The sequence below is a fragment of the Solenopsis invicta genome, chromosome 1 (genome assembly GCF_016802725.1).
Source record: "Solenopsis invicta isolate M01_SB chromosome 1, UNIL_Sinv_3.0, whole genome shotgun sequence".
Taxonomy (NCBI): domain Eukaryota; kingdom Metazoa; phylum Arthropoda; class Insecta; order Hymenoptera; family Formicidae; genus Solenopsis; species Solenopsis invicta.
In genome coordinates this window covers 1,350,116-1,369,528 of record NC_052664.1, presented here as the reverse complement: position 1 = coordinate 1,369,528, position 19,413 = coordinate 1,350,116, and the positions used below count along the sequence as shown (strand labels likewise).

The window sequence follows — 19,413 nt, the reverse complement described above, 5'->3', positions numbered from 1 at the left end:
AATACTTGTGTTTTAAAAGAGATATTTTGCAATAATTTTTCTTGTTTTGCTGTAATTTGTTTTTTTCGCCATAAATGCATAAACTCAACGTGCACTAACTATATAGCTATTGTGCTAACATGCCCCAATCGAGAGATGCATATTTTAGTATAACTATATGTAAACGGAATGCTATGTGAAAGATGTTAGAATTATTAAAACAATATCTTTCTTCCTCTTAAGAGTTTTAAATTTATATACTGTCTTCTTAAAGTAGATTTAATTGTGAAATTATTTCTGACAAGATAATGTTAAGGTTCCTTAATTTCTCTAACTCGGAGAGATAAAGTGCTGTTACAAAGCAAAGTCTTGTTTTCTTTCAAGGAAAAGTTAGAAAACAGATTTCGTATGTTTACAAATGAAAAGATGTTCTATTTTAATTAATTCTTTAGCAAAACGTTTTCTTTTTAAAATATCTTCTTATTACATATGTGGATTTGTTACCTCAAACAGTTTCTCTATTTTACATTATTCAAAAAAGTTCGTAAAAATTCAAGAAACATTTATCAATATTGCAGTTAAAGATTTGGAATTATTTAAACATAAATTTATTGAATTTTTTATTTTTAATATACTTTGAATCAAGTAACGAACTTTGTCCGATATTCCATTTTGTAATAACTAATTACACAAGCAACGATTTGTTAAAAGTCTTTTTAGGAGACTTTAATTTGATCCAAATTATTTTTTATAAATAATTAGCAAAGTTTCACGTTCCTGGCGAATGATGATGGAAGAAGAAACCACTGCAATATTTGGGAACAAAAGGTGGCATAAAAAAGTATTATACTCGTATGTTGAGAATGCTTTTTTTGTAAGTATTAAAAAAGTTATTATCAAGTAAATTTTCAATATAGTAATCTGTAAGACCGATATCACAGTTTAAGGATTAAGTTTCATGCACATACTCTTGCATAGCTGCATAACCATATGCATAAGGAAATTGATTGGTCCATTAGCGCATAAATAAAGAAATGGACCAATCAATTTTCTTATGCATATAGTTATGCAGCTGTACAAAAATCTGTGCTTAGGGCTTTGAGGCCTATCACATAGGAAATGCATAACAGATTATAAACATTACATAGAACCAATGAACATCCAATATAAAGTCGTTATATATTGATATACATAAGATTCTCATTGATCTAGTGGTCTCATGGTATGCTTACGCTATACTATGCAGTGCGATAAGTTTAAGACAATTGACAATATGTAAATATAAAGTAGACTTATGTATGCATATGATTACATATAATAAAAATTACAATCAATTAAAAAAAAATGTAACATTATATATGTATATATTGTGTAATATATAGCATATTTCAGAATTTAAGTAAAAAAGAAATTGTGGATAAAGGAATGGCAATTTAAATCATTTCAAATTATGTTAAATTATTTCTAAATATGCTTATTTAGATATATACTGACCGGAATTATGACGAGTAGCGGTATGTAGAAACTTCCTATGATTGCATAGATTTGGTAAATAAAATGCTGATAAAGCGCACAGACCGTTGGTCCATTCGGCTCTTCCACGTACTCGTTTCCCATCGTTAAAAGAGGAGGTAGACTAATGCACATGGCTAGAGACCAAATGATGGTGATGTACAGCGACATCCGCAGCTTCGTCCTCTTTGTTTCATACTTTAACGGTTTCATGATCAGCCAGAATCTTTAACAGAGGAAGGGAAAATGAAAATTTTGTATACTAAACTTTACTATACTAATTGAACATGAAAGTAAAATTGTCGGAATGCTTAAATTTCATGATGTTTGACGAGCAAAATGAAAAGATATTGACGTTGGAGACCTGCCGTTTGTTTTTGCTTTCTCTTTGAGTATGTTTCTCGAGTATTAATCACAACAGCTCCCCTGACAATATAGAACTTGTTAAAGCTTTACGAGGTTTCTGTGTTTACGCAATTAGTGGAAACTAGTACGTTTATAACAAAAACAATATTGAAAAACAATGTGACACTACCCGCGGAAATAACGTTTAAATCCGACAAACGGTCTTTCACTCTCTAATTCTGTTTGAAATATTTCAATAGTGCTTAAATAAAATACGTGAAAGAATCGATGATAAACTATGTCAACGGAAAAATATAGAAAACATCAACCACACATGTATTTGTGGAAATAGAGTAACGGAAAATGAATCTAGTTCAAGATTCAAGCCCGCATATCAGAATGACGTTTTCGATGCAGGAGCAAATAGACTGAGTTTAATAGGGATAAAGTTCGACAAAGGATTCAATGGGTTACCAAATTAAACGTCTGTATCTGAAAAAAATCGTTGAATCCTTAAGGGAATATTCTGGTCTAGAACTATGAAATAGAATTTCGACTTTATTATGTTTTTTTCTTAAGTTTATGATTTTGAAAACATGTTTACAATTATATTAGATAAAAAATATTCTGCGTACGTTTTTATTTGTAAAAAAAATGAAAACAAACTTTAAAATTTATTTTTCTTTAATATTGCTCTTTTTTTAAATGTTATTTTTGAAATTTTTATTTACGAAGCAATTTTCGGTAAATCTTTACATTAGGGCATACAGTTCTGCTAACCTTGACATATTATGCAGGTAAGGATACTGATTAATTTTTCTTTATAAATTAATTGGCGATACATCATATAGTTTTTGAAAGAGAGAGTTTTTATATTCCAAGTAACTTTTTTCACTTTATACTGTTATTTCGTTAATTCTTTTAATTAAATTTCATATTTTATTAAAAAATGTATCGCTTGAATAAGAATAGAAAGATTTTAAATGTGATACAAAGAACTTATGTATCTACATAAGTTAGATCTTACTCTTAAAAATAGTTGTACAACATTTATATTTCAAAGAAATATGTGTTCTTTTTTTATTTGGCACAATTAAAAGATTTCATACATTCTTTTGAAAAGTACAAATTATTTGATTTGAGTTAGATTACTTGAGTTAGATTGAGTTAGACAACTTCATAACATTACTGCTTCTTTTATGGAGAATTAAAAGAAACTTAAGGAGAATAATTAACTAAGATTTGGAAAAAAGCTGTTTTTTCATTGAGCAGCCTACACTTGGTTTTACCTAAAAGAATAATTTTGTTAGTAAATCACGCATTTTGTAATGTTAGCATTTTATTAAAAATATATAAAACTTAAAAATATATGATTATAAGCTAATACAATTGTAAATAATTAATGATAAACAAATCAATATAAATTATAATATTAAAAATCACATCTCAAATCACAACAATTTCTTTTAATTTTTGTTATTTGTGTTCCTTACTCTAATATAAATAATAAAATATTGAAACTCATACAGATAAATACTGAAATGTCAGCAACGCGTCAAACACATTCTACTGGACAATGTAACTGTAAACCTATATTGTGGAAAACGCAGGGAAGTAATGTGTTACTTATAACTCCGTTTTTTCATGATTTTATTTTTAACAACAATTATTACGTTTTTACAGTAACAATAACGAATTCAGTCATTACTAATATGAATACTTTGCTTTCTGTTAGTCTTATATTTATTCAATATATTGTACTTTGATTGCCCTTTAATAGCGTGAAATATTCTAATACTTTATATCTTGAATTGCATTCCGACAGCTACTGTCCGTATTTAATAATTTATATATAAATATATACTACTATAAATTTACACTACAAACAGTGATTATTAGAATAAATTCTTAATAATGACACTATGAAATGTTTTAAAAAATGTTTAATTTAAATTCTTGTAGAAATGAGCATACTTACTTTCTTTCTCTACAAAATAAAAAAATTAGAAGTTAGATGAGTTTAATATAAAGAAAAGCTATTGCTTTATATACAGAGTAGCTTAGAGAGTTTGAGATCTTAATATTTATTATTACATTTAGTAAGGTTCCAATTATGTATGTAATAGTTATTATTGTATTGTCGAGTAGTTAATAAAAAAATTAAGCCTTGATAATTAACGAAAAAGTTATGCTTATTTTGTAGAAGCCTAACAAATCAAGACAAATTCCAACTAACTTTTCTGTAGAAAATCGAGGCGATTGACACCTTGATACGGTTTCTGTTGGAATTGGGCGTTTGGATGAATACAAAAACGAGATGTTTTAATAATATCAAAATTGCAAGTTTAATAAATGAGGTACATATTACAAAAGCGGGAGCGTCACACACGTCTAGAGAGCGTGAACCACCTAAAACCTAGTTTGGAAAAATAACAGATCATTGAAAGATTGTATCACGAACTAAAGGCACATAGGTGGCACTTCACAGGAGTGAATGTTAAATTTGCTTAGTTGACTCCATTCAACAGTTTCTAATAATCTGTCAGTAACTTGATAGAACCATACACCACAGAAAAATTGCAAGAACATTGCAGAATGATTTCATTGAAACATTGTAATATTGCATATTGATTGCGAAACATTGCTGCAACATTGCTGGAAGATTGCAGCAACATTAAGATGTCCGCTTTTTTAAATATTGCATTGAAACATCCCAGCAATATTGCAATGTTATGAATTTGTCCAAAATATTTATATAATCATTATTACACCACATAATTCTAATGAACAAAACAATATTTTTATAACATTTTAAAAAACATTTTTTGCAAAAAAATCTCGGGAATCTTTTTTCGGAAATTTCCAAACGGTCACCCATTCAAGTTGCAACTACGGTGAACGTTGCTTGACCTCCGTGATCGATGCGAATTGATCCCTCATGATGACCTGTAAACACTTTATGCTGATATGTGTATATAACTGGTAGATCAGGTCAATACACGTTATTGAAAAAATGAAATATGTATAATTAAAGCATTTATATAAACAAATATAAGATTAAAGTATTTTTTTATTAATTTTGCAAATGCAGAATAGCATCTGGAATAACTTTTTTGTTATCTGTTTAAATAAAAATGCAATTAGAAAATATATATCAATATAATACAATAGTTAAATTAAATATGAAAACATTTGTATTAAAAAAACAATAAAAAAATATTGTTTGTTTATTGAAATGTAGATTGAGGTTTCTTCATATATGGACCTATTTCATCTATTGATATAAATATTCATGTTTTTTAACAATACTATGATGCACACAGCATCATAGGACCGCATGCCTTTTTCTGGACGTCTTAAAGTCAACATTGGAAGGATGTCTGCAGACGTCTATGCAAAGTCGATTTGCAGTCAACTCTGAAAGCTTGGATGAGTCGACTTACAGTCGATATAAAGACGATTGTTCTGTTAGGGAATGTAGAAATTCAGCGGAAAATTTAATAACGTCGCCCGACCTTAGTTTGTTAAATGCGGATGAATAATTATGGATGAGTTAAATTAATATACGAGAGGTATTTTTTAAATAAGGTCCGTTTGTAAATGAGAGTGAAAATAACGCACGATCGCCGCAGTGCTCATGGGCGTTTGTTCCCAGCATGCTTTACGCGCGTTTAAATGCTATTTGCAGTCTCGTATCGTCCATCTGTGTGCTGAGCTGTAGAAATTTATGTTTAAAAAAATTGAGTCGCCCGCCAACTGTGAGATATGATCTGTAATTTAATTCTTGAATGCAAAAAACTAGACAGTAGCGGAAATTCACCTTCAGATTTGTGAAGTTTACGGAGATAATGCTATGAGTGACAGGAAAGTTCGAAAGTGGGTGAGAACGTTTAAGGACGGGCGGGTTAATGTGCATATCGTAATCATGTCTTTTGGATAGGAACAACTGGATCATCCACCTTACAGTCCAGACCTTGCACCCAGCGATTTTCACTTATTTCGGTACTTAAAGGAGTTCCTTGGTGGTCAACGGTTGAACAACGACAAAGAAGTGAAAACTGCCATAGATTGGGCTTCTTTACAGGCGGCAGATTTCTTTGACGTTGGAATTCAAAAACTAGTTGAGCAGTATGACAAATGTTTGAACCAAAATGGCAATTATGTTGAAAAGTAGGTAAAAGTATGTAGAATATGGAAAAAAATATATTTTAATAATATTTACAGTATTTTTCTTCTTATTAAAAAACGGACCTTATTTAAAAAATACCCCTCGAATTATTATACGCGAATATTCATTTTTGCTCTTTATTGTTATTATTTTATTAAAAAATTTGATATTGCAACGTTTTCGAAATATTACTGGCATATGCCATGAAATGTTGCAGGCATATTGTTAATTTATGTTTCTGCAATGTCTCCGTAATATTGTATTGCAATCTGCAACATTGCAACATTGCTGCAATTTTCTATGCTGTATGAGGAGTGACTAGCGCAAAATTTGACAACCATGAAATGAGACCACCGTGCGCACACAGTCCACCCATTTAATTTATAAAGAAAAAAGTTGATCAAAACTCTCAACTGTATGACTTATCAAGACTACAAATAGAAAACCGCCGTTTTTCAATAAATGGTGCCAATCATAAATGCTGGTCAAAAATGTCAAACAAAAAAACGTCAAATGTAAAGTTAAATTTGACAACAATTTTTCATTATTACATTTGTGAATTTTTGTCGGCGTCATATATTTTTTTTGTGTGCAAAAATGTCAAAATTTGTGTCAAATAAACGTCATTTGCAAGAAATTTTGTTTTACACTTTCAATTCGAAGAAATCTGTGGTTGAAGCTCTTCCAATGATTGTAAAAACTTATGGCGAGGCTTCCATTAGTAAAGAAACATGTTGAGAATGGTTTCAACGCTACAAAAGTGGTGATTTTGGTGTAGAAGACAAGGAGCGTCCGCAATTAGTGCAAAAGTTTGAAGACGCAGAAGGAGGCATTACTGGGGTGAAACCATCACAGGAGCTCGCTAGCAAACACAAATAATGCGTTGAGTCAAGTATTGCAAGAAAAACGGTCACAATACGAGCAAAGACACGAAAAAGTGATTTTGTTACACGACAACGCTCGGCCACATGTTGGTCAGGTCGTTAAAACCTACCTGGAAACATTGAAATAAACGTCCTACCCCACCCTCTGTATTCTCCTGACATCGCCCCTAAAGATTACCACTTGTTTCGATCATTGACGCATGGCCTGGCCGAGCAACATTTCCGTTCTTACAAAGAGACCAAAAACTGGGTCGATTCATGGATCGCCTCAAAAGATGAGCAGTTTTTTCGACGCGGAATCTGTATGCTGCCAGAAAAATGGAGAAAAGTTGTGGCTAGCGATAGACAATACTTTTAAAAATAAGAATGTAACCATTTTTCCACAATCAATCCTCAAATTTTGATAAAAAACGGCGGTTTTCCATTTGTACTTCTGATACATCAAAGTGAAAGTCAAAACTATGTCTTATAATATAAAGAAATCCAATTTTGATACATATACTTATAAAGTAAATGTTCTTTTATCACATAAAATATAATCAATATGAAAAACCTTTTTTTATTATCAATAAAAATTAGGTTTATTTGTGAAATTTTAACATTCTTTCTCACATGCTGTTATTTAGGAATTTTCAATTTTTTTCTGCAGTTTATTCTATAATAATTCGTATTAAATATAAACGTTACTTTTTTATTTATTTTGTTTTAATTAAGAAAGAAGTATAAAATTAGAAACACTAAACTGAAAAAAAATTTGTTAATTTGACTAAATTTCTCAACTTGATTAAATTTCTTAAAGCTTATCTATTTATATTTTAATTTAAATATATAAATACGTGAAAAAGTTGAACCAAGTTGAAAAATTTTGTCGAATTAACAAATTTTTTCAGTGTATTAATACATGAAATTATTATAATTATTAACTTTGTAACGGTATGCGGTTTCGTGCAATGAGGGAATTTCGGGATCGGTCCGGATAAGGCTCGTCGGTTGGTCAGGTGTTCGAAATGATCGTACCCGATTAAGTAGTTGGTAAAAAAATATAAATTGATTTATTAATGTTACGGAATAAAAATACAGTCGCTAATAAAGTAAATCTTGACGCATGATTCTTGCGCAAGTAGAACAGAGAGAGAGAGAGAGAGAGAGAGAGAGAGAGAGAGAGAGAAAGAGAGAGAGAGAGAGAGAGAGAGAGAGAGCAGTTCGCAGGTATTTGAACTATACAATGACGAAAGAATATGGACTCGCGGATACTTCACGGTCGTGAATTAAGAGATGCTGACGCGCAGCATGGAAAAGTAACAATTCGTAACGAAAAAGACAACATTTCTCTATACTAATTAATACGGTTACGCGGACTTGGTCCGTTCGGTCGGGGAACCCGCGGAACGTAACGTGTTCGTCGCAATTGCGCGCGCATGCGTAGAAGTTGCGAGCGCAGTACGTGGCCGGTCGGTTCGTCTCCGTAATTCTCCCGAGCGCGCACTTACGCAAAAGGATCGACAGGGCGCGAATGCCCTGCCGATTTTTAGGTTTCAAAGGCAACCCAGTTTTTTTATGGCGTTGAGGTATTCGAGGACGACGGTGATTGGTTGAGAATGCTCAGCTGGTGAAAGTGACGAAAATACTCGTCGAGGATCTCGGACGTGATTGGTCGACAATGCTCGGGCGGTGATAATGACGAGAATGCTCGTCGAGGATTTTGGGGTTGACTGGTCGAGAATACTTGGCCGAGGATAACGACAGAAAGGCCCGTCAAGAAATTCGGGAAGCGACGAGAATGCTCGTCTTCTAGGAGCGATCGAGGATGCTCGGTCGCTTTTAGACCAGGTCGGAGAATTGGAGAGATTGGAACTCTGCGTTCCCACTGCCGGCTTATATATCCAAACACGTGGTTGGGTGAGCCAATCCGCGCGCTTGGTCGGCCAAGCCGGAGTGGGAGCATTGCGGAATGCTACGGTCGGAGCGCGTGTTGTCGCGTGATTGCGCCGCAAGGTTATGCTGTGCGCGCACGTAGCTTTTCGTCACGCTCGATGTTCGGTGAACGGAACGATACGGTGGCGCGCGGACGGTGGAGAGGCGTATTGTTACATCACATCTCCCCGTATATAAGTGGCAAACTATGGCCACTATGCCGGGAATTCCCGTACGTAGTGGCCGGCGCAATCAAAGCGCAGCGGATAACAGCACGTTGCTAACTGCATTTTGTACACCCGCGACACTCTTGCAGCGTGGTACGGCATGTGTATCACTAAATTTTTCCGCACTTGTACCGGCACGGACGGGAAGGCTCGATGTACGGCTGTCGCGGATGTGTTCGTCGCGGCTGGTGGCGTGTCTCTTGGCGTGACGAGTGTCCGCGTTAGTGCTGGCTGTTCCGGTCGATGTGACGCTTCCTCGGTGATGATAGTGACGATCTTTGGTGTGATGGCCGGCTTCGTCGGAGTTGGCTGGTTCTCCGGTTGGTACGGTATCGTGGCTTTCATCTGGATGGCCTGGCTCGCGCTTTGCGTGGAGAGCGTCGATGGAGCGGTCGGTGGCGTGACGGCTGTGACCGATGTGGCCTCCCCGGTGTGGGTTGGTCTTGGCGTGGATATTGGGGTGCCCTCGTCCTCTAAATCGGAGAGCGTGTCCCCGAATATCTTCACCAAGCTGTTTTTGGCTCTCGCGTGGGCTAACCACCTGATCGGTTGCTTTGAGATCCAGCCCATGGTTGAGATGGGTGATCGCATCGTCCAAAGCGGTCGTACCTGCTAAGGTCACAATCTCCTTGACAACGGTTGATGCTGGCCGTGGTCAGGTTCTGTTAGGTACTGACGGCGGATCGACCAGGAGTGCAGCGAGCTTCCTCGCGTTAGTGGCGGAGGATCTCTGCACTCGCACAACCACTAAAATGTTTTTCCTTGGAATCGGTGCTAGCCCCTGTTGGGGAGGCTGCTGACGAGGGCCGTTTTTTTGATCTTTTTAATGAGGGCGCGTGACGGCACTGCTGATGACCCGCGGCTTTTTACGCCCGGGAGTCTGGCTCGAGGTGGCCATGGTGGCTAATACGGGTACCTCGCACAAACTGGTGGCAGGCAGCAGTGCGGTTCCGGTCGGTTGGTGGTCGGCCGTCGTCGAGAACAGGTCCAGTCGCTGCGTGGCTGTGGTCATGGCTTGCGCCCAGTCTTTCAAACTCCTCGTCGTCGTCGGCAGGTGCCAAGAGTAAGGCATCTACTTGCTCCATGGTGAGAGATAACATTCTGCAAGTCCTTAGGGTTGCTGGTCCACCTTACCTCTCTGAGCCAGGGAGAGGGTGCTCCTTTCTTTGGGACGGCATGCTCCCAAAGCGTGATATTCATGTTTTCAATTCCTGGCGGGGTCAGCGTTATTGGTATCTGCCGCCTCATCGTTGCTGCAAGCATTGTCTGCTTCGTCGTCATCTGCTTCAGTAGCGTCTGCTACGATGTCGTCTGCTTTGTCGGTTTGATCACTTTGCTCGTCCTCGTCGTCCTCGGAATCGGTCAGTTCGGTAGCTGCCTTCCGTGAACCGGGCTTAAGATCCTGTACGTGGACTCGTCGGTACCATTTGCCTCGCTGATCTCGGATATCCACTATTCCGGGGGAGTGTATCTTGCGGACTTTAAATGGAATATTTCGGGGCTAGCTTGGCGTTAAATCCCTTGCCTTTGTTAGATAAGAGATGCTCCCGTCTCCATACGATGTCTTCCAGGGATGGCTTCCACGCGCGCCTTATAATGTCGTTCTTGCTTATTGAAGGCGCGTGCAAGGTTTGTACGTACAACTTCGTAGACCGAGCCGCCCGGTGGGGGAATCCTGGCGTCGTAGCCATTAGTGGACCTGATGGTCAATGATGACCGTAAACTCGTAGCCCTGCAAATAGCCCCGCATGTGTCGGATCCCCACACGACGGCCAGATATTCGAGTTCCGTGGTACTGTGGTTTTTCTTGGCTCCATTCAGCGAACGGCTGGCATACGCTATGACGCGTTTCCCGTCCCCAAAGTGCTGCGACAGGATGGCGCCGAGGCCGTGGGTGCTTGCGTCTGTTTGTAAGAAGAACCGGCGTGAAAAGTTAGGGCACGCAAGGGTAGGCTCGGTGGTTAATACGTTTTTGAGTGCTTTGCGTGTTCTTCTTCCGGGCCCCATTGCCAGCGGACGTTCTTTTCTGTGAGTTTAGTAAGCGGGACAGCAATGGTCGCAAAATTTGACGTGAACCGTCGAAGCTAGTCCTATGAACTGGCGGATTTGCCGAATGTTGGTTGGGGTTGGCCATATTGTGACGGCACGGACATTGTCCGGATTTGTACGGACACCTTGTCGATCCACGATGTGTCCAAGATATTTCAATTCAGTGGGGCTGAAATGACATTTGTCCGGATTGAGTTTCGAACGGGCTTCCCGTAGGCGGCGGAATACTTCGCCCAAGTGGTTTAGGTGATCCAGGAAGGTAGGACTGGCGATAATGACGTTCTCTAAATAGACGAACACATGTGGTTCGAGTTTTGGTCCAAGAATGCGGTCAAAGAGTCGCTGGAAAGTAGCCGGGGCAGAATGCAAACCAAACTGCATAACGGTGAATTGCATTAGGCCTCGGCCCAGTACGGTAAATGCAGTGACGGGGCGACTCTCCGGCGTGAGGGAAATTTGCCACTATTTCTTTTCTAGATCTAAGGTCGAAAGGTACTGTGCCCCGCACAGTTTGTCCAGCGTAGGTGTAATGTGGGGTAATGGGTAGGCATCCCGTTCCGTCACCTCGTTGACTTTCCGAAAGTCAATGCAGAAACGGTGTCTATCGTCCTTCTTTTTGACTATGACCACCGGGGAGCTCCAAGCACTGGTGAAAGGCTTGATCACTCCGGCGGCCTCCATAGCCTGGAGTTCCTCGTCAATAATTCGCTGCAATATGAGGTTCCGTGAACGGTATTTTTGTTTAATCGGCTGATCAATCTTCACTCGTATCTGGTGCACGGCCTGATCGGTAGGTCCTTGTACTTGCTCGAACTTAGCAAGTTCGGTCGTGAGAAAAGCTTGTAGCTCTCGTTCCTCCTGTGGCGTCCGTTTGGTCATACCGGCGGTGACTAAGTGCCGGTATGACTAAACTCGGACCATAAATCTGTTCCGATTAATAGTTTGCTTTCCAAAGACGGGGGAAGCTGAAAGGTATGCTCCAACCTCCGTCCGGCTATTTGTAGCGGAAAATAGACTCGTCCAGGCGTCGTGGCGGTGGTGCCGTCTGCCAAATAAATGGTTTCTTCCTGGACCTCTGGCCGGATTTGCATGGTCTTAGCTTGCTTGGCAATTCGGCGGTTGATCATTGAGATTTGTCCAACAGGGCCGAAAATCGGCGCAATCCGATGCGCACCGTGATGTGTGGTCGTGGTCGGTAGTTTATGCGGACCCGGGCCGAGGAGCGGACGTGTCCTCGACCGATAGAGCGTTCCCCCTTTTGGGGATGACACTCCTTGGTCAGAACCCCGTCTTTGCCGCATTGTGAGCAAAACTTGAGGGCTGGTCGCTTGCAATCAAAGCGGATATGACCGCGTTGTTTGCATCGCCAACAGGCGGTGTTTCGGTCGTACGCCGCGGTCTTGGCAGCGGTGTTGACCTATCGCTTCTTGGCCTGGTTCTCGCTTTTTTGAGCTTTTGTGATCTTTTCAAACTCGGTGGCTTGCTCGGCCAGGTCGGCGAGATCAGTGGCCTTGGTAAGACGTACATACAGTTTGTCTTCAGCGCGTAGGTTCTCATATAATTGGTCAACCTCCTCGGTTTGGGTGAACCCACCCGCGTGCCGCATCATGGTTTGTAGAGCGGTCGCGTACTTTGCGTATGGTTCTTTTAGTTGCTGCCGGCGTTCCTGTATTTTCCGGGCAAACTTTGCTTGGTATTGCCATGGCAGATACTGGCGTCTGAGCGCGTTTGTGAAATCTGGCCAGGTGTCTCAATTATCTCGATCGTTTCTGTACCAGGCTAGTGCGTCGTCTTTTAGCAACTTGAGCAGGCTGGCCTTCATTTGCTCGTCGGTGTAGTGATACTCTTCTTGCAACTTGGCTACCCGCTCTAAGAAGAACAGAGGATCCCGGCTGTCAAAATGGCAACCCCATTCGGTTCATGACTTTACTTTGCGAACTGTGATCAATCGCGTTTATCGATTCCGGGTCACGCGGTAGTCCGGATGGACTAGGCATTGTGAGAAAGTGTTGTTTTTTGCGGTGGCGAAGCTCCTCAACGGCACCGGAGGTTTTAATCTGGTAGGATTGGGCCAAGACCTCGAGCTGCTCTCTAAACGGTCTATCCATTCAGTCAACGACATACTTGTTCCTGGGTTCAATAGGCTTCTAAGACAGTTCCTGTTTGGGCGCCATGTAACGGTATGCGGTTTCGTCCGATGGGGGAATTTCGGGATCGGTCCGGATAAGGCCCGTTGGTTGGTCAAATGAAAGCACGTGCGCTATCGATAAACGACAATGCTAAGGTTTTGGGAATAATTCATGCTTTGATTTATCGGTTGATTAAGCAAGCACGGATCATCAGAGGGTGGATGCCGCTCCTTGAATTACGCGAACCGCGACAACCACTTTCAATATGCATTGCAAGTACAAAACAGTTTGATTTCAATCTTAGATTGTATCCAAGTCCTATTCCATTTTTGCTTCTCAAGTTAATTTATTGAACATTTGTTACAGTTTACTATATCATGTGATTTTTTCTTTGTTGTCTTTTCAATAACTTTTAACACTTAAGTATTCAAGTATTAGTTTATTTAGTTTGACCCATTTTTACCCCTTCAGTCAATGATGTTACGTCTTTCTGAACAAGAACGTATATCTCTTTTGATGATTAGAGGGTGGGGCGATTGATTGAGATCATACAATAATGTGAGATAGTTTTTCAATGAAACTTTTTGCAATGAAGATACTGCCATTTCAATATCTACAGTTCATAGAACGATAAGGCGTTTCAACAAAATTGGAAGTGTTAAAAGTACACTGTAGCTTTCAAGCCTCACAATTCAAAAAGTACTCAACAAAAACAAAGGAGGGGTGTCAATAAGGCCGTTTTTTGGACCACGTCAGAATCGCTCTCAACTGTGGTATTTTCTTCCTACCGATGTAGCTCACAACCTCCTAGAACCGTTTGCTGTCCGAGCAATTAGAGTCTGAGAACGGGCAACTTGAAATCTAAAAAATCAATAGAGTTTTTCACATGGTGGTAGTGCCGGTCTCATTTCAGCATGTCATTGTTGAGCTTCCATCACCATATTTTCTCAAAAACTACTAGAGTATTTGCTGCTTTAAATACGAAAGGGAGCTCATCAGACCTTCATGCATTTAAGATAGAATCAAACCTGGTATTTTGAACGGATTGCCATATTACTGAACAATCATGCAATAGCATCCCTTGCGATGAATTGGACGATACTACTATAAGCCCGAACTTGATTTTAAGGAATAACATCATTTTGCGAATGCAATGTATATTCGAAATCACATACTGTGAAAAAATATTTGAATTCCAAACCTCAGTGAAGAGATGTAAAGAATACCTTCCGGAACGGACTTTTTTTCATAGAATGCAATGCTCAGCTTCGCGGAGCATTGGTATCATTCAGGTTATTGTGTTCTGCTGCACAGTATGTACAACAAATAATCAATCGTTCCATTTTAATTAACAATTCATGCATTCCCAAAACGAGAACAGTACTGTGCACTATCCACACTTCCAGTAGCTTTGTTCTTTTGTTTTTCTTCCCGGCATTCGTTCCTCTCAACAGATTCAACATCGACTTGGATACACAGTTGTCTTTTTAGCGCGTTCTTGAACTGAAAGCATTGTAGGTGAACTGTCACCACATTATTCTCATCGCACTTATGTTTAAATGAATCGTCTTTATCAACAATCAGCGCATTTTCAGAGCATAAACAGTATTGCGCGCTGATCTTCTTCAGTAGCTTAGTTTCTCGTTTTCACTACTTTTTATCGCTCATTACCATTTTCTTGTTACTATTACGTTAATATCCATTATCCGACCGCATTATGAGCAATCGTACGAGCAGCACTTTAAGTACTATCAGTACTGAATCTGTTGCTACAACTGATACTCCTCAGTGCTCCAACATCTCAGAATCAAGCAACATCCCTTCTTCGGTGAAAATAAGAGTCAGCATCCAGGGCTGCAGAGTATCCGGGGCGAGATGCATCGTATGTAAGAAGGCTAAGAAACTGACTCGTATTTCTCCTATGGCGAGAACACAAATATTCATAGACAGAGGTATAATTATTCCGCCAGATACTCGATGTTCTAGAAGACACTTGGAAAATGGTTTTCTCAGTAAAACAGCAACAAATGATATCGAAGTAAAGTCAAACTATTCGATTCTAGATGATAAAACTCTTTGTGGTTTGTTAGAAAACTTGCGTTCCGTTGCTTCTCGGAAAGGACTCGATTTTGATTATCCACCTGCACTTACTGATGACGATTATTATAATCTGACTGGGTTGAAGAAAGATCAATTCGATTCCGTTCTTGCTTCAATCTCTGGTCATATTAGATCTACATCTGGACGTTCTCCTCGGACTTGTCTTGCCTTGCTTTTGACGAAACTACGTACTGGTCTTTCGCTTTCAGTTTTGTCTACCTTATTCGCTCTCCAAAAGAGGAGAATTGGTAGAGCGATAGCTGCAGCTCGTACTGCTCTCCTTTCAATGTTTGTCCCAAACTTTTTGGGAACAAATCATATCTCTCGAGAAGATTTCATCACAAAGCATACGAGAACCATGGCTAAAACGCTCTTCGCGGAGAGGATGTCTGTATCCTTGTAGTCGACGGTACGTATATGTATATAGAGAAAAGTTCTAATTACAAGTTCCAGAGACGAACTTTCTCACTCCACAAAGGACGTCCGCTAGTGAAACCCATGATTCTCGTAAGTTCAACAGGATACATCTTAGAAGTTTTCGGATCTTACTTCGCGGATGGTAAAAATAATGATGCAAACATTTTGACCAGCATAATGCGATTTGACGCGAGTAGGCTCCGATCTTGGTTGCAACCTAACGATGTTTTGGTGGTGGACCGTGGTTTCAGAGATTGCCTCGAAATGCTGCAAGATCTAGGTCTCATAACTAAAATGTCCCATTTCCTCCGAGAAGGTTCGCAACATACTACATCTGAGGCCAATGAATCACGCCTCGTGACTAAAATACGCTGGGTGATAGAGGCGGTTAACGGTCTCCTCAAGAAGTGGAAAGCACTAGATTATGTATTCCCAAATTCTCAAGTACCGTATGTGGGAGATTACGTGCGCATTGTATCCGCTCTTTGCAATGCTTTCAGACCACCGAGGATCAGTGACGATCCAAATGATACGACCATTGCCGAGCGTATGTTGCGTCTATCGCAAATGCCGAACCTCCTCCAGGAAAGAGTTGAAAGAGAAGGTTGGTCCAGGAAAAGGGTGATGTGGCAACCCGTAGTTGCGGATTCACTCCCTGATTTCCCTCAATTGACCTTAGACGAATTGGCTCATCTGACCATTGGTTCATATCAATTGAAGCAAGCGCAATCGTATGCAGAGGAGCACACAGCTGAAGATGGGATGAACTGTTCGTCCATAGGCAAGAGAGGAATATCTTACGTCTTCAGATACAGTCGCGCCACACATCATCGAAGATGTATAACCTGTGGATTGAATATAGTCAAGGAATCAATCCCATCATATCCTGGTACTGTCAATGCAAGGTCGGTGCTAGAACCGTTGGTTGTTGTGCACATGTGGCATCCGTCCTTTGGTATTTGGGGTATTCAAGACTCTCTGAAAGAACGACCATCCCAATCCTACGCACAATATATCCAAGATGCAGCTGAGAACATTTCAGACTGGTCTGACAATGAGTCAGGTGGAGATGGCGACCAATCTAATTGAAGATTCTCCGGCGCCTACTCCCAATTTTTCAATTACTGACTGTTCACTTCTTCATTGTGAATTCGAAGAGTATTGTAACGGTATTAAAAATAAACGATAATTAAAAATACGACTAAAAAAATACTGTTGTTAAAAATAACGGTGTTATTAACAAAAAATATAAAAAAACAAAAAATATATAAAAAACAAAAAATATATAAAAAAACAAAAAAATATATAAAAAACAAAAAATTATAAAAAAACAACAAATATATAAAAAAACAACAAATATATAAAAAACAAAATATATATAAAAATAACAAAAACAAAAAAGGAGCTACAAAAACTTTCTACGTCCACGTCGTTAGCTCTGGGTAAAGCTAAAGGAAAGTTCCCTTTTTGAATGGGCGAGAGGGGCGGCATTTCCACTTCTTTTTTGCTCAAACGCTCGGACAGCAAACGGTTCTAGGAGGTTGTGAGCTACATCGGTAGGAAGAAAATACCACAGTTTGGAGCGATTCTGACGTGGTCCAAAAAACGGCCTTATTGACACCCCTCCTTTTCTTGTGTTTTGGAAAGGTCTTGACACTAGCTATTAGATTCTGGAATCAAAAATAGGGTGTTCTTTTTAAAAAAGTTAATGTGATTTTGATCTAACCTTAGGGACGCCATCCAAGGCCAAACTGATAATATTAGTAAAAAGTTTTTTTGAAACTCTACAACTTTTATTTGAAACATTTTTTTCTAAAATGCTTGGTTTTTGAGATATTTTGCTTTTCCGGTACTTTTCTCCCACCCTGTAAATATAAAAAATAAAATAATCTTTGATTATATTATACAAAAATGAAGGTTTGAAAATAAAGTACAAAAGAAATTAAAAATGCAGTTGAACGCAAGTTCAAAGATTTTTTTAATAATGGGTGAGTATCATATCATATTATGAGGTTTTGTATTGTAGAAATAAAATTTCTTTAATTGAACATTATGTTTCTAAGATTTAAAAATATGTGCAATAAAAGTAGAGAAATGGAGAGAAATATTGTATTGTAATGAAACATTGTAAGAAAGAAAGAGCAAGAATTATGAGAGTGTAAAATAAATAAAAAATAGAAAGCAAAAAAGAATTGAAGAAGGTAAAAACGTAAAGTTTTTTAAATAAAGGGTAAAATAAATTAAGAATGTAATTGAACACGAATTTGAAGGTTTTTTTCGTAATGGATGCATATCATGTGGTATTTTGACATTTTGTGTTTTAAGAATTAAGATTTCATTAATTGCGAACATTATCTCTTTTAGTACAGATTGAAAAAAAATGTGTGAAATAATGTACGAAAGAAAGAGGAAGAATTGTGAGAGTGTAAAATAGGAAAAGAATGTAAAGTAATAAGGATTTGTTGAGAAAGAAAGCTGAGAAAGTCTTTTGTTCTTTTTAAATAAAGAACAAAAGAAATTAAAAATGTAAGTAAACACAAGTTTGAAAATTTGTTTGATATGGGTAAATATCACGAGGTATTTTGACATTATATTTGAGAAATAAAAATTTCTTTAAACAAACATTATTTTTTTCAATAAAGATTTTTAAAAATGTGTAATAAAGGTAAAGAAAAGAAGAGGAACAAAATAATGTAAGATGAAAAAAGGAATAATTTAAAAATTGTAAAATAAGTAAAAAATGGAAGAGAAAAAAATTAAGGGGGGATTCTAGTGTAACAGGTCAAAAAAAATCGAATTTTTTTTTGCATAAATTAAAAGTATAACATCTTAAAAATACGCTCCTACAGTTTTAAAGTGGAATTCGAAAAAATAAAGAAGTTATAGCTCTGTTTAGTGAGACGCGTCAGAGTTCCAAACAGCAGGCAGTCGACCGGTAGGTACAAGAGCCTAACGGATCGATATTTAGGGTCGGCTATTGTTATGTTTGTGATCTTTTGAAAGTATTTTTCTATTCACATTTGTGTACGTGTGTGAAACAGGTTTGTACAGGCTAGTGTAGGCAGTTCCTCAGTATCGTTTCACCTTTCGACCGATACAGATGTGTCTAACGTAAAAAGTAGAAAGATGCCTCGCAAAGGTGATAAATTTGGAAATTTTCGTGCAGCAAAACCGCGAACAAAACGTTTCCAAGGAAATCAGCATACATTAGAAGAGGAAACTGAAGTAACGTCGTCTGCTGCAAAAAAACTGAAATCTACGGATTGTGATTTTCTTATAAATCAAACTCATGGCTACAGATTCATCGAAATCTTTACCGTTTTCAGCGCTCTTTCACAAATGTTAATTTGTAAAGAATCTAAAAAAGATATAAGTTTAGCTGAAACGGGAAATCGTGGATTGGGTTTTAAAATTGCCATTACATGCTCATGTGGTATAAGAAAAATTGACTCAGGTCCTTTTGTAAATAATGCCTATGAAATCACTCGAAGAATAGTATTTGTTATGAGACTGTTGGGAATTTATAGAGAAGGTATTAATATTTTCTGTGGTCTTATGGATATATGTAAAGGATTGAATGTTTCTTTATATTACGCTGCTGTAGAAAATATTCACACTGCAGCAAATGCAGTTTTCCATGCGTTATGTCGCAAAGCAGTAGAAGAAGAAAAGGAATTAATTTCACAGAA

General features: G+C 38.3%; 1 protein-coding gene across 4 annotated transcripts in view; it reads right to left on the bottom strand.

Moving 5' to 3' along the window:
- Positions 1-19,413, bottom strand: part of LOC105202925 (5-hydroxytryptamine receptor 1) — a 492,922-nt gene that overhangs the window by 119,102 nt on the left and 354,407 nt on the right. For all 4 annotated transcript variants that reach the window (XM_039452417.1, XM_039452412.1, XM_039452415.1 and 1 more), the window contains one exon: positions 1,474-1,717. In XM_039452417.1, the coding sequence (XP_039308351.1) occupies positions 1,474-1,717 (244 nt within the window). The remainder of the gene's footprint in view (positions 1-1,473; positions 1,718-19,413) is intronic.